Below are 17153 nucleotides of genomic sequence, written 5' to 3'. Positions count from 1 at the left end.
ATACTTACACTAAAAACAAAATCCAGGAGTTCGGTTGAGATGATGGTGAAAAGACGTGTCTAGTCTGATGTCTGTAGTAACTTGGGTGTCTCTAAGTGAGTCGCGCAAAGTTTTTGTCATTAGACACTGGGAAATGTTTTATGGCATCACTTAATTTCATCCTCTCGTAATGAAAGAATTTGTTGGTATCTACGACTAAGTTTTCACATTAGACCAACGTGGTGCGGGATTCGGATTTTATCAAGCTTTAAAACTCAGTTACATTTTATGTAACTGTTATGCGTTGTTTAGAAATGCAATGACAACGAAAAAATCTGGCAATTAGAACAAGTTTTGACGACCTCCCTGGCGCAGAGGTGAGCGCTGTGAATTTAAGTAGGAGGTCCCGGGTTCGTTTCCCGCCAGGAGAATTTGGGAATTTATAATTTCTGAATTTTCCCAGTTCTGGTCTGGTAGGAGGCTTTGCCCATGGCTAGTTACCTTTTTTTTTTTTGGTGGAAAAACTTAATTGCTACCTCCGACCATTGGGCAGGACGGAGATTACATGGGACTCCCCCCTCTAAAGGGATACCCCCTTACCCGAACTAAAAACCAACAAGGCATGTCCCTCTTGTTGGCTTTGTTAGACGCTCGGGGAACCCGTTGTATACCTCCCGGACGTCCAACCAACCACCCCAACCGAATGTTGGGGCTCCCGCGCTAGCTAGGAAGGGATCAGGACAGCTTAAACCCACCTCAGATCGTAGAGAAGCTTGTGAAGCGCCGGTAGCTAGCCAAGGAAGCTTGTGAAGGCAAGAGAAGCTGGCTGGCTTCAAATTGGCGCCGTCTTCTTCCCACTCGTCTACGCCGGAGCGGATGCGCGTCTGGAGCCTCTTCACGCACCCGCTCCGCGGCCTCCTTCTGCGAAATCACGTCCTCGCAGAAGTCGGGCACGGCTAACGAAGCGCTCTCGCTGCTCAGCATGGCAAGCACTACACTGGGCAGCGAGAGGTCCCCGCCGATGGCCGCTACTAGAGTGCGGCGCTGGGGACCCCGCTTGCTGCACCCCTCAAGGGTGTGCTGAGCCGTGTCGTCCGCAGCACCGCACTCATAGCACAACGGGGTCGGTTCTCTCCTTGCGACTCGGTAAAGGTAATGACCGAAGCAGCCATGGCCTGTCATAACCTGTACCAGCTGGAAGGAGAGCGACCCATTCGAGCGAGCCTTCGACCGGCCCACTGGCCCAAGACCGAGCAGATGGCCTCTATGGTGCGTTTGCCATAGAGAGCATCCGCTAGGCTCACTTTCCAGCGGTCCCGCATCCTTCGTGCAGCCATTCGCTGAAACTGACTTACCATATTCAAAGCCGGCCGTATCCCCCTCGCCCGGCTCTCTGCTCTAGCATGGTGCACTCCAGTGATGCCATGCATCCCCTCGCGGTGCGCCGCCGCTTGGGGTTCGGGGTGTTTTTTTATAGAGGTTTTCTTCCTCGCAGTCCGACCGGTTAAGGCAAGACCCTCGGTCCCATATAGGCCGACCGTGACCACAAACATGACCGTGACGCCCCAGTACGGGAATACAAGTCCGACGGTGGCTAGGCAACAAAGTGCAAGTACACACTAAACCCGTCCTTGCTCCGTCTATTGTGCCCTCTGCAGATCAGAGGGACACGCTATTCGCTACCATTCAATAACCAATCGACGAGTCGATAGATTATTGACTGGTACCCAGGGAGCACCACGTGGAAGTTACCCGACTAAGCCCCCCTGGCTAGTTACCCTACCGACAAAGACGAGCCGCTAGACGATTTAGTGTTTCGGTGCAATCTCGCGTAGAAACTTATCAGGGGTATGACTACCATACTCCCTTACAGGTTAGCCTGCTACTATCTTAGGTTTATATACAAAATATATATAGGTGTGTAGTACCTTTTTCAAATATAGATTTTTGTGTTAGAATTTGAGTGACTTATCGTTAGTAAACTTCAAAACGTCCAAAATTAATAAATTGAATCCAAAATCCTATAATTTTCGTTTTCTACAGGAAAAGTATGGCTCTACTAACTTTATGATTCGATCTTATTGACTTTGGGAGTTAATAAATTGAGAATCGAATCTGTTTATATCGCAGCTGTGTCCGAAGAAAAGTTGAGAAACATTTCAAATATTCCAGTGTAATATACAGTTGTTTAAGAGAATAAAATAAAGAACTAACTTACGCTTTTGGCCAAGATCCAAAAAAGGGTATGTAGCACATGGTCGCCAATATTAAAACCAATGAAGAAAGAACTGCACACAAAAGTTGAAAATTCTGTTTAATAACTGAAAAACTATATGATTCTTTTTTTTTAAATGTTACTTGATCATCATTATCATGTATCTGTCTGTATACGGAGTAGCAGGGAAAATTTGGGAATTTATAATTTCTGAATTTTCCCTGGTCTGGTATCTGGTGGGATGCTTTGGCCGTGGCTAGCTACCACCCTACCGACAAAGGCGTACCTCTAAGCGATTTAGTGTTCTGGTGCGATCGCCGCGTAGAACTCGATGAGGCTATTATATATATGACTATCATACTCCCTAACAGGTTATCCCGCTACCATCTTAGATTGCATCATCGCTTACCACCAGGTGAGATTGCAGTCAGTTCAACTTGTAGTGGAATAAAAAGTGTGTGTCAGCTACGACGCACGACTGGAGTTTACTCCTTAAGTACGACTGTCGAAACTTACACAAAAAGAGGTTATTTAGCTGAATAAAAATTAATACCATATGAAAGGGTAAATTAAAAATCCTGTGCAATTCATTCACACACGGCGGAAGTGTAACTTCTTAAAAGTAGCCTACGGGAGATTGAGGTGGATGTAGAGTATCAGAACTATAAGAATAAATGTTATGTTTATTATTTAGTTTCCATGGTAACAAGAATAGGAAAAAAATGTATAATGTTTTCTATCTCACTCTGTCCCATATATTTATGTGTTTGGTTCTTTACCTAGATAATATTCGGTTTCCTTGGTAACTTAAGTAGGAAAAATAAGTTAATTAAACGAAAGCGACCTTGCATGTTTGCGCATCACAGTTGCCGGGCATGCAACGTCGCAAAGCGAAAACGTAACGAGGTCATTCATCAGTAGATTTTACTCCCTCATACCGGGCGCCTTATATATGAAAATCGATTCTTAAGGAGTAAACTCCAATAAAAAAAAAACTTGAGTCTTTCGAGACGCTGAACTCATTATATGACACATAATCTATGAGGTATCTCTACTATAGCTAATGATCGACAAATTGAATTGGAATTAGCCTAATATCCCTAGTTCAATTAGACCTATTGTACACCAAGACAAGGTATGCCCATTCATACGAGATCGCAAGGTGATTTGGAGGGAAGTTTGAACAATGGCGCCGGGCCGGCATCCGGTACAACCGGTCGGCTTCCGGCGGCAGGTTAATGGGGGATCGTTCACTATATCCCTAAAATCTTGAGCGCTATGAAAGGAAAGATTTGAGGAATGTCCTATAACAGCTCTGCCACACGCCCGTGTGTACTTTTCGCGTATAGATATTGTATCAAGACACGCGGGCGCGTGTTAAGCCAAGTCTAATCACTACTATTCAACCATTACACTATATTATACCGGTTGGCTAGTCTAGTTGGAATCATCTTAGAAGTTGGATAGAAGCAGTCGTTACTTTGCGGAATTCCATGATATATTATTAAAATTTACGCTGTACAACGCGAAAAGCAGAAGAATGTATGGTGTAAGTTATTTATAAATTTTTCAATCTTTATACTCCACAACAAACATATCCTCGGAGTATAGCAAATGAAGCTTAATGTTAATAGTTTAAGAAGAACTTACACAAAGGAGATTCCAACATTTTTTTTCTAATGACACGTCGTGTGCTCCTCCCTCCTTCTTGGGTGGGTGTCAGCGACAAATAGAATAAAACGGAGAATGGACAACAGCGTCCTGTGGAACTGCTACCAACAAAGATCACCAACCTTTCTGCCAACCTAGCTTGGTGAAAATGGGCAAACCCTTCCGTTGAGAGAGGCCTTTACTACAGCAGTGGACTGTTATAGGCCATAAAGTAATTAAATTGTAAAGTAATTTATAATAATAGAGTACCTTCTTAAATTAAAAAAAAAATGTTAAAGATATCGAATATAATACACAGCCAAGTCTTTCGTAAGAAAGTTCTTAAGAAAGACTTGGCTCTATATTATATTAAGGTAAGGTACTATTTTTATACTCATAAATGGCACTCGTATCACAATTACTCTCACAAATGTTGCAATAACTCTTATTTATCCAGGACCTAGATAAATAGCACACAATGTACCTATAATGAGATTTCCCCTAACGGCGTTGGCTAACAGATATTATAAGCCGTTGATCGTAATTAAATCAGGAATTAGCTAATCTCGAGGGTCAGTAATGTGGCAATAGACACTGGGCGTACAAGATATCACAGGACGCCAGTTCCCTCGATATTTCATGATTAATAAAGGGTGCGAGTGGATTAAGATAATTCTTAGTGAAAATGGTCTCATTTATATTTCTACTAGCTGCTGCCCGCGTTTATTCCTGTAGGAAATGTTTGTTTTCCTAGGATGAAAAGTAGCCTGTCTTACTCTCCGTCCTTTAAAATGACTCAATGACGCCAAATTGAATGCATTGTGTGAACTTTGTTATTCTTATAGGTATTTACAATTTTCCTGTATTTTTTTTGTGGTGTACAGAAAATTCATTCATTCATTCATTCTATGCCAAATCAAGTTGATCGTTTGCTTAGTTAGTGCGATAAGGAAGTACAAACAAACACACACTTTTGCATTTATAATATTTATGAGTTTGTCTAGCGGTTAGCATATTCCGACAACTCGCTTCTTCTTAGAATAGGGCGCGTTTAAAAACCCTCGTTGCTTTAGTTTCAAGTTGACGAATTTAGTTAACGCCATCAACTCATTTCTATGTCATATTTTACATGTAATGTACGCATCAAAAGTGCCATCTTTGTGCCATAAAGAAATATTTGACTTTGACTTTGACTTTGGCAACTCAAAAGGTTCGGGGTTTAAATCTACTAGTAGTAGAGTTTCAGTACCATCAGATGGGACGTCTTCTGTATCCGTCAATTATTACTAAGTATAAGTAAAACCAGATTGGGGCAGAAATTGCTAGTTAACTTGAAACGCGAGTCAATGCTAGCGCGAGCTTTGTTGTTTGGAATCCATGTCAAATGTTTTTTGGAATCCATGTAAAATGTTGTTTGGAAACTCGTAAAATGTTGTTTGGAAACCATCTAAAATGACGTTTGGAATCCATTTAAAATGTCCAAGAAGCTTCCCACTATGTAGAGGATATAAAAATGAAGTCAAATAGATTGCGGCCAGCGATAATATGATTACTAATTCCTTACCATTCACTATAGTTTTATTGTTACCATTAAGTATAGAACACATTCACTCAACTAAATCGATGCCTATACTAATAAAACAGTGACGGTCGATTTGCGCAGTGGGCGACCCGGCTTTCTGAGACGAGAAGGTCGTGGGTTCGATTCCCACTGGAAAATGTTTCAGTTGTAAAGACGTGTCAATGATACACCGGCGTTAGGCATGTACTGACTTTATTCTTATAACTATGCACCTCATACAATATTTATTATTAACCCACCTTCTCATCAGTGATGAACATAAATGTTTTTCAGTGTCTGGGTGTTCATCCGTATCTTATAAGTATTTATGTCTTTTATTCATAAAATTATTTATCAGTCATCTTAGTACCCATAACACAAGCTACCTTACTTTGGGGCTCGATGGCGATGTGTGTATTGTCGTAGTATTTATTTATACTCTTTATTTGTACACCACTCAGAAAAACGAGAAGAAAAAGAACAAACACATGAAGAATGAAGCAGGATACAAAAGGCGGCCTTATCGCTAAGTAGCGATCTCTGCCAGGCAACCTTAGGATAAGGAAACTTAAAAAGACGAATGAATAGGTGGGGTACACTATTTAGTACAACATACAAATATCAACATACTAATACATAAACCAGACTACACGAATACAAAAATACTATTGATAAATATAAAAAATAAATATACTAACATACCATAAATACTTAAATATGAGTTTGAGTAGATAAATAAATAATAATAGTCGTCTTTATTGAGCGAGATAATGAGCCTGCAATTGTTTATTATTTACTATGTTTATTTATTTAATATTTATTAAAAAATAAAATTAATGCATCCGACTGTGAATTCGAAATTACTGCCTCTTATTGCGAGAGTACTTAATTGCTTTTATTTTTAAGTAATAATTGATGGACTAAGCGTATGTTCTACCTGATGGTAAGTGGAAAACCATCGGCTAAAACAGAGCAACACTTTGCAGGGCATGCAAGGAACACGTCATATGTCCATCATCCTGAAGTCTTCATCATATCGACCCATTACCAGCCCATTGCAGAGCACGGTTCTCCTCCCACAATGAGAAGGGGTTAAGGCCGTAGTCCACCACGCTGGCCCCGTGCGGATTGATGGACTCCAAATTCCTTTGAGAACATTATGTAGAACTCTCAGGAATGCAGGTTTTGAATACTTAAAACGAATATGACTTAGAAAAGTTGGAGGTGCGTGCTGCGATTCGAACTTGGCCAAAAGAAAAAAATCGAGCTCCTACCCTCTGCGCTATCACCGCTTTGAAGATGCCATATGAATGAATGAATGAATAAATGAAAGAATGAATGAATGAATTAATAAATGAATGAATGAATACACTTTTATTGTACACCAAAGAAAAAAAGTAGTTACAGAGACATAAATACATAGCAATATAGCATACTAGCTATTGCCCGCGACTTCGTCTGCGTTTGTTTTTTGATGTGACATTAAATTTAGTTGTAGTTCTAAAAATATTTTAAGTTTTGGTATCGCTACGCCTCAAATGAGGGGTTTTCTGCTCCGCTGAAGAGTTCTGTCCTCTATCTCCAACCACGGTTTGTGCAAATACTCTATAGTACAAAAATAATTATTTAAATCGGTTATAATTTGTCGGAGTTATGGTGTAAAATCGTCAAACACTCATCCCCTCTCTCAAAGGAACCAAGCCTAATGTCGAGATAAAAAGCATCCTATATTACTTCTAACACTTCTAAGAATAAGTGTACAAAGTTTCATGGAGATCGGTTAAGTAGTTTTTGCGTGAAAGCGTAACAAACAAACTTACATTGACATTTTTAATATTAGTAGGGATGTTTCTCTAATTACACCGGTAACCACGATCCTAAGACACAGCAATTCTGCTTAGCGGCAGAAATAAGCATGGCATTAGTACTTACGCGGACGAGCTCTATGCTCAAAAGCTTTACTACTAGTAGATCTAAACCCCTTATCTACAAAGTGCTACCCTGTCTATCAACCTGAGGGGCGGGTCTCAAGACTTATTTGCCTTTGTACACCATTTTTTACATCAATGGTCAAAAAAGGAGTGTCTCAGTTCGAGTGTTAATGTGTGTATTTACGAATGAATTAATGAATTAAATAATTCATGAATGAACATACTTTTATTGAACATCACGAAAAGTAGATAAAAAAGAAAAGTATAAAAAAACAACATATAATTTGGTCGCCTTATCGCTTTATAGCATAGCATGCATAGCATGTATTATTATTATCAAAAAAATCTTTGAGATGTCTCTCAATAAGTTCAAAGATTATATAAAACGTAAGCTTACAGAAAAATCCTATTATAATATTAAGGATTACTTAAACGATAAAAAAGCTTGGGTGTGAATTGCTCTAGCTTCATAGCTTAATAACAGCAGCAAACACGCCCTTTACACCGGAAACACAGCTAAACAATTATATATCAGTTGTTTTAACGGTGAAGGTAAACATTAGGAAACCTGCTTGCTTGAGAGTTCTCCATTATGTTCTCAAAGGCTTGTGAATTCTGCCTATACGCAATTGGATACATGGTGGGATTAGCATTTAATTAACTCTTATCATTCTGAAATGAGACCCTGCACTGTAATAGGCCAATAACGGGTTGATAATGATTTTGGGGAAAATAACTCACATACATGCTATGCATGCAATGCTATGAAGCGATAAGGCCACTAAATTGTGTACGTTTTTTTGTTATAATTTTCTTTTTTTTATGTACCTTTTGTTGTATGCAAATCATTCATTCGTTCATTCTTTCATTCGTCCATTCATTCATTCATTCATTCGTACATACATACATTAACTATCAAGCTGAGACACTCCTTTTATGAGCATTGATGTAAAAACTGGTGTACACCATTCTTAACAAGTTAGTATGCGGCGTGCGTGTGTCGAACTACATGTTTGATAGGCGTGATTTAACGCCTAAGCCCGCCGCATCGGAATGGCGTCGTAACACGTGTTCCAACCGTTTTACTCGACTTGGGAGAGAGGAGTGCATCCACTCCAGCAAGGCTAGCATGGGCAAGAGACAATTATATCCCTAGGGAAAGGATAAAAAATTAAGTTCTCCCACAGCTTTATTAACTCGCAGAGCACCGACGCAAAAGTGAAAATAATATCCAAATCAATATATATGTGTAATAATAATAAAAAGATTCTCCTTCACCCTTTTCCTACTTCTCCTATTCCATGTTCCCGTGCTTTAGCAGGTGGACACATTAATTACATCCCTTGTCAGGGGACATCATCGGGGGATATATTTTTTGTCCCCTGGTCGTCCTAGCCCTGCTGATGAGAGCAACCCTTGTGATGTTTTAAAACTTACTTTTTTTTACATTTTCAAATTCAATCGTGTCCATCACGAATAGAGAGAAAGAGAATAATGCAAAGACTGGAGTAGAATAAAAAAGGCGGCCTTATTGCTTAGAAGCGATCTCTGCCAGGCAACCTTAGGATTAGGACAGCAAGAGCGAGAAAAAAAATAATATTCACAGTGCTGGGCCCAAAAATTCTGAAGTTCCAAATCCCATTGTTCTGTGCCGCTTAGCTCCAGTGGCTCCCTGCGACTTGTCAGATGTCGTCCGTCTGTAATGTTCGGGTGTACAGAAGGGGTCTTGAAGAACACAACAGCAGCGTTACGACGTAATAATACTTTATTATAGTACAAGTCGAAAAGAATACTAGAAAAGAACGAACTACATTACGGGGTGGAGGATCTTAAAAGTCAATACAATTCAAACATCATTTAGTTATGTAAATAGACACATTAGTGGACTCTGCTCCTGTTAACGCTAACATCCCACCTGCTCTAAGATTTTCATATTTCTATAAGCTAATCTTTTAAGTGGGAGGGACCGATCCCCGGCAGAGGCGATTTATGAATTTCCAGAATTTTCTGTGATCTGGGCTGTTGGAAGGCTTCGTCCATAGCAAGTAACACCACCAACTAAGACGTTCCGCTAAGCGATTTGGCGTTCCGGTACGATATCGTGTACAAACCGTTATCAAAAGGTTATGATTTCTAAATAGGTAAAAAAATAAACATACAAAAAATAACGTTTTTACGCGTGTAGGTCCGTCTATACGCGATTTCAAGTCACCAAATGTTTGTATAAATGAGTTTACATTTTACTTAATGCTATAAATGTATCGTTAATGCACTTTAAGATCTCTAAATAAAGCTTTATATAACTTTAACGACGCTCTAAGCATTCCTAACGAACAATTAGTGAATTAAACGAGTGCAAAGATTTGTAAGCAACGTGCTTTGGTTTTTTTAAATGAGACGTAATGATGCAACCAGATGAGTGATGCAACGTAGAGACCGACTTTATTTATAAAGAAAAATATATATTGAATGGAAAAAGGCTTCACTTTGCGTCATTCCACGATTTACCTGCTATGAAAATTTAGAAGAAGAAGAAACACTTATAACATAAATATAAAGAAACAGTATGGAGCAAACGATGAAGACATGCAAAGGCGACCTTATTGCTGCAAGCAATCTCTTACAGGCAACCTTTGTAGATAGGACTTACAGCAAGAGAACGGGATAGTGCCAAGAGTGTTGTAATATATACATAAACACCATAATGTATAGATAGAAATACATAGACAATTTAATAAATATACGGAATATATAAATAAAATTATATTAAGCTTAGTTTGCTATATTCCGCGAAAAACAGGAAAATCTATACGTGTGTTATTTATAATCTCTTCAATCTTTACATTCCAAACAAAACAGATCTTCGGCAATGTACTCTCTACGCACGTTTCGCGTTCAGGGGCGTCCTCAGAAGATGTTGAATGAGTAATTTATTATTTATTATATTTATATTTATTAAAGAGTTTAGGCAACAATACCAATTACTCAGGGGCAGTATTTAAAAAAAAAAGAAGAGGTTTAAAGTTTATTACAACAGTAATTCGTCATTTATCATCATGTTTATCAACACTTCGGGTTTCCTCACAGAATGAGAAGGGTTAAGGCTGTAGTCCACCAAGCTGGCCAAGTGCGGAATGGTAAATGACAGTTATTATTAGCAACTCGAAAAAATATTTTGTTTCCCTTGGTGAGATCAGGTTAGGATGAATAATCAAATATACTACGACATCCAGCCGCAAAGTAAGCGTAGCTTGTGTCATTGCAATTAAGATGACTGATGAATATTTTTATGAATAATATACATAATATAATAAACATGTAAACACCTAGACACTGAAAAACATTCGTTTTGGATCAACCCGGGAATCGAACTCAGGACCTTATATACCACAGTCTAACACTCTAACTTCCAGATCGTTGACCATGACTATAAACAAAGCAAAATTCAAATAAATCTCTAAACTTGTACAGCTTTCGTCCAGCGATAAAAAAAGGAACGATAATAATAAAACTGTCAACGTAAATGGAAAACTGTTACCAAACCTAACATTAAAACCAACATGAATCCCTTTTTAAGTACGCCATAAAAGGCCGATCGAAAATGAACCCTATAAAGGCAGTTTTAAGGTACTGTTTCAAATAATTTACTGTATCGCTAAAAAACAAAGTTTGTCCTAACTAAACCCTCGATCCCGAACATTAATTAGTTCAAATGTTTATTCGGAGAAGTAATTTTGTCGTTAGGAGTCATGTTTTACATTCAAATAGTTAAGGAAACTCGCAAAACTCAAAATCAAAATACAGGTCAAGTGGAACCTTGCGATGCCTTGCGACAATTTTAGAATTCTTCATCATCATCATATCAACCCATTACCGGTCCACTACAAGGCACGGTACTGGGTTGATATGTCCTTTCCCAATGAGAAGGGGTTAAGGCCGTAGTCCACCACGCTGGCCCAGTGTGGATTGCCTTTACACACCTTTGAGAACATTATCCAACAGACGATTGGCGCAGTTTGCAGCAACCCTGCTTTCTGAGCCCAGGGCCGTGGGTTCGGTTCCCACAACTGGAAAATGTTTGTGTGCTGAGCATGAACGTTTGTCAGTGTCTGGGTGTTTATATGTATATTCGTAGTCCACCACGCTGGCCCAGTGTGGATTGGTGGCCTCTACACACCTTTGAGAACATTATCCGACGGACGATTGGCGCAGTTTGCAGCAACCCTGCTTTCTGAGCCCAAGGCCGTGGGTTCGATTCCCACAACTGGAAAATGTTTGTGTGACGAGCAATGAACGTTTGTCAGTGTCTGGGTGTTTATATCTATATTCTAAGTATTTATGTATATTATTCATAAAAATATTCATCAGTCGTCTTAGTACCCATAACACAAGCTACGCTTACTTTGGGGCTAGATGGCGGTGTGTGTATTGTCGTAGTATATTTATTTATTTATTCATTTACTATGGAGAACTCTAGGTATTTGCGGATGTGTGCGTAAGCGTTCCCGTGGTTCAGTCGTCAGGCCAGTAGGAATACCGTGGAGTTTTAACAGTAAGAGTCTGACATAACTTGTGCGCCTCCCCGCGGTGCGCAGTTATCCGTGAGGATTTCCACACAAAAAAAAAATGAATGTGTCTATCTGATTTCATTCGACTTTTAATGTCTTCGAGCTAATAATTTTATTATTCCATTGTCTCACAAAATTGCGACTTAAACTATACATACCGACCATTACGTAGAAAGTCCGTACAAAAAACAATCAAACAACGGAAGCCGTGAACCCTTAGAGCGTGAATCCCTCCTCGACATCTTATTACTTGCCAGACGACTGTCAACCTTATCCTTTTACTTTAAGATCCAATTGAGTTACTTAACGGATCAATGGTCTAATTTCGCAGATGTTTCCTGAGGACATTACGTTTGTACCTGCCTATTGCCAGAAATAAATAAATGATGAATAAGTACATGCTTCGAGAGTGTTCATGTCAGGGGTTACAGGTTCGATTCTCTATGATGTAAATTTGTAAATCTTTTCAACTGTCTTCAAAGTCATTGTCAAAGTCAAGGTCAAAGTCAAAGTCAAAGGACAGAGGCCCATGAACTTTTGATGCGTATACTATAAAATATGTAAATACTAGTGAGAGTATTTGTAGACGGAGGATTTCCTCCATTTATAAGACAGTTCACTGACATAAAAAACGAGTCTACGATAGCGATTATTTTATGTTAGTGACTCCATTGTCTCCGTCTGCTCTATCTTCATTTTAAGTTCAAGTAATATTTTGATTACTTAAAATGCACATAACTAAGAGAAGTTAGAGGTGCGCGCTGGGATTCGAACTCGGCCCCCCGAAAGTGAAGTCGAGCTATCGCCGCTTGGACAGGACGAGGCATTATTCTATCCAAAAAAAATGATTGTGGTTGATAGCTTTGTGAATTTGCTAAAAAGCTATTTTTGATTATCAATATTTTCAAAGCTGCTGGTTATCTTTCTCATTTTGCTTTCTCGAAAAACTTATGGGAAAAGCAGTGCAGACAGACAGCCTAGTATTTAGGGCTTCGACCTTCCTTACGGAGGGACTTCGTTCGATCCCCGGCACGCATGTCTAACTTTTTAGAGCTGTCAGTTTTTTATTTTTTTCTATTAAATATCACGTGATAAAGCCTACAAACCAGAGAGTTCTCCATAATGTTCTCAAAGGCGTCTGACCATCCATCCTGGCTTACCCATCGTGGGGGAATACGGCCTACACCCTTCCCGAAAGTGGGTTAACATAATTGTCTCGTTACACGCATGTTTGCCTTACTGGTCTAGGTTCGGGGCGAAAAGCGACAAAGCCTTCAAAGCTTCCTAGAAAGCTCGCACTGGTCCGCACAGATTACAGAACAATCAACAATACAATCACAGTGTTGAATGCGCAGTGGTGGGCTCCGCACGCTTTCCGCGAAGCGCACGCGCACGTCATACGAGAACCGATGTGTTGGGTGTTTGTGTGTGCCTGTGTGGGATTTGTTGTGTGCGTGTTGGTAAGCTGGAATTCGTTACAAATATTACCTACTTAATACTGCTACGTACTACTTGTATTTATAGATATTAGTTAAAAATATTTTAATTTCTTTTTCTTAAATATTTTTGTATACACCCTAAAACTGTAATGCGACTATTAACTTGTCAATGGATGCGCACGAAAATACAAGTAACAATTAGAGATCTTGTTTCACCGATGAAGGAAAACATAGTAAGGAAATCGGCATGCCTGAGAGTTTCTCCTTAATATACAACGACAATACGCACTTCGCCATCTAGTCCCTAAGTAAGCGTAGATTGTGTTATGGTTACTAAGACAACTCATCAATAATTGTATAAATAATATAACATACATATATTATAAATATATAGATAACAACTCAGACACTAAAAAACATTCAGGTTTATTGAACAAAAAAATATATTAATATTCTCAAAGGCGTGTAGAGTTAAAAAAAATCCGCTATGTCCGTGCTTATCCCCTGGTCATTGTGGGAGGAGACCCGTGCCCTGTAGTGGGCCGGCAAGGTTGATATGATGATGATGACGTTTATTTCTGCTGCCAAGCAACATTGCTGTGTTCTAGTGGGAAGGGCATGGTTGCCATATGAAATTAAGTCACGTGAGGTTTGACACCTACGCCTCAGATTGATAACAATAATTTTTTATTCTGTCTAAAAATAATGGATACCCTTTCCTTGGGAAGAAAACATGTGTTACAGAAAGTAGGTCCTTTCTGATGTTACAAAGGGCGCTTGTTTGATTTAAACCGTATAAGTCGTATTAAGTAGTTAGTTAGTTTGCATTATAAGTGATGAATTATTTATTAATTTTGTAATAACTTTAATCTCTTTTAAAAAAATTATGTAGCCCTATTTTTTTTATATATTAAGTTTAGTAATTCGTGGGCAATGATGTGGGTCTTGCGCTAATACTATTTTATTTTTAGATGTCTTCTTTGTTATTTTTGTGCATGACTGTCTGTTGTCCCTAATAAATAAATAAATAAATAAATAAATAAATAAATAAATAAATAAATAAATAAATATATAAATAAATAAATAAATAAATAAATAAAATAAATAAATCTGATGGACGCAGGGCAGCATTGCATGCATTGAAGTGTTCCTGGCATGCTCTGCTAAGTATTGCTCTGATTGTAGGGGACGTTTTTGCTCTTACTCTTAGGCCATCCGAGCCCTCCTCGCTTATAGTACAGAAGATATCAGAGCATTAGATAAATAGGTTATAGATCTTTCACACACCCATTTACCTAAATTTACATAATGTGATACTCGTCTCATTATCTCAGTTTTTATCGCGTCGTAGTTAGAAAGAAGCGGGGAATAATGTACCTACCAACCGGTAAGATAAGTGAGGAAGCCATGTTAAGTGTCTACTCAGCAATTAGGGCGTGATGGGAACACTTTTGATCTGACGATAATATGCTTGACCGTTACCTTTTTCAAATGACTTCCAAAAGCTTAGTAGAATTTTTTCTTTTGCCAAATATAAACCGATGTAGATTTCGGAAATTGCATATAATTTAACAATAAACTAACCGTTGTCATATTGGAGATATGTATTCAAAATATCAAACTTTGTATTAAGCGTAAGCTTATAGAAAAGTCCTTTTACAGAACAAAGGACTACGTAATCGATAAAACAGCGTGGGTGGGAATTATTGCTCTAACCAGGTTGCCCTTGTAATAATATAAAATGACAATGTGAGAAATAAAAGAATATTCGGCTAAGTTTGTTTCGGCCTTCTTCTTAGACCAGGGCGCAATTTTTATTTCAATTATAAATGTTAAAACGCTTTTTATTAATGACAATCTCAGTTGTCAGCAAGAATATATAAAAAACTTTGACCTGTAAAATTTGTGTGTTCTACTACGACAATTCACACATCGCCATCTAGCCCCAAAGCAAGCGTAGCTTGTGTTATGAGTACTTAGATGACTAATGAATATTTTTATCAATAATATAAATTAATACTTATAATATACATGTAAACACCCAGTCACTGAAAAACATTCATGTTCAACACAGAAACATTTTCCAGTTGTGGAAATCGAACCCACGGCCTTGGACTCAGAAAGCAGAGTCGCTGCCCACTGCGCCAATCGGCCGTAATTGAGTAAGTGATAAGTAATTAGTCGATATTTGGTACAACAATACGGATAAATTTACCCGGTATTACAGCAAAACCAGTAATTTTGCGAAAAATATTGCAGCAATAGTGTTTTGTGTCTAGTCGTATGAACTTCATTTACACGTTAAAGCACTGCCTGTCTTCAAGTTTTTCTTAAAACTAGAATGTATTAGATGCGATTTAAGGTTCATCGAAGTTCACAAAAGCAATATAAATATCGGACTAACACGCTTGACTTAGTATAAAAACTTAGACTTGATTTTTATATGTACCTATAAATAATTTAACCGTGAAGATTATGGACTGTAGCTTTGCGTCATCGGCCATTGCTGACAAAATTGATTTAGACTCCTACAAATATTAGACTTAGAAATTTAGACTATTGGACCTACCAATGCATAAGTTTAAAGAATGTGTTAAAACACATTTATTACAGCGAGGTTATTAAACAAATGATGAATTTCTTAATGACAAGGTTGCTTGGAAGCATCCGGCTCCGCTTTCATCTCTCACAAGATAGAAAAATGAATTTTAAAATGTAAATTGTTGATATTGGAAAAGAGCAACTGCTGAGTTTCTCGCCGGCTTCTTCTCGGAAGAATCTGCCTTCCGAACCGGTGGTAGAGTCACCACACACAGACCGACTTGACGTTTCAAAAGTGCTTATATTAGGCCTACTTGAAATTGAACTTTGAATTTGAATTTTTACAAGTTACATTTACTTATGCACATTTTTACTGGGGGTAGGCACAAAGTAGGAAAATGACATAAAATAAGTAAATCCTCCTCTTATACGAACTTTGTAAATATTTTAGGGCATGCAGTGCTTTTGTGCATGTATGAAGTGCACGCCACTGCTTATAAAAAAAAACCACTAAAAATTCTTGCCAGATTACACCGTGATTGATTGCCCCATATGGTGACAGAAGGGCTGGCTCATTTTTTACGCAACGACCCTGCTTTCTGAGTCCAAGGCCGTGGGTTCGATTCCCTCAACTGGGAAATGTTTGTGTGATGAACATGAATGTTTTTCAGCGTCTGGGTGTTTAGCTGTATATTATATGTATTTATGTATATTATTCATAAAAAAATTCACTAGTCATCTTAGTACCCATAACACAAGCTTCGCTTATTTTGGGGCTAGATGGCGATGTGTGTATTGTCTTATATATTGTATATTAAATAAGTTTTAGCTTAGACATAAATTAAAAAAACAAAACACCGATATAGATAACATCCTACGCAGCTTTTTTTATGTCGCGTGGAAACCTATTAGGGGTTTGACTACCATACTCCCTAACAGGTTAGCCCGCTACCATCATAGACTGCATCCAGACTGCACCACTAGGTGAGATTCCAGTTAAGGGCTTATTTGTAGTATAAAAAAAAAGTCTAATAATTTTGTCTACACTTATGTATATATATCTCATTTGCTTTGAAATAATAATACCTATCTTTACATTGTCAATCGTCGGTTAAAAAGGAGTACGAATTTAAAGCATGCATTATGTTGGTACCAGTTCACAAGTACCTAATTGGTATTCAAATCAGGCGGACATGTATAAGAGTCCTCGAAACAATGACGTATTATTACTAGTTCGTGAACCCAGCTCCTCTTGTCTAACGCAATGAT

The 17153-nt window shown here is 38.4% G+C and overlaps 1 protein-coding gene across 1 annotated transcript in view; it reads right to left on the bottom strand.

Moving 5' to 3' along the window:
- Positions 1–735: 735 nt before the first annotated feature.
- The window catches only part of LOC120631726 (uncharacterized protein K02A2.6-like), a 38295-nt gene continuing 21877 nt past the window's right edge, over positions 736–17153 (bottom strand). The window contains exons 3-4 of the mRNA XM_039901407.1: positions 1335–1573; positions 736–1173 (exon numbers count right to left, since the gene is read on the bottom strand). Coding sequence (XP_039757341.1) covers positions 736–1173; positions 1335–1573 — 677 coding nt within the window. The remainder of the gene's footprint in view (positions 1174–1334; positions 1574–17153) is intronic.

Source organism: Pararge aegeria, chromosome 18 (assembly GCF_905163445.1).
Source record: "Pararge aegeria chromosome 18, ilParAegt1.1, whole genome shotgun sequence".
In the NCBI taxonomy this organism is placed as follows: Eukaryota; Metazoa; Arthropoda; class Insecta; order Lepidoptera; family Nymphalidae; genus Pararge; species Pararge aegeria.
The sequence above is the reverse complement of the archived record's forward strand: the minus strand, read 5'-3'. Positions and strand labels throughout refer to the sequence as shown.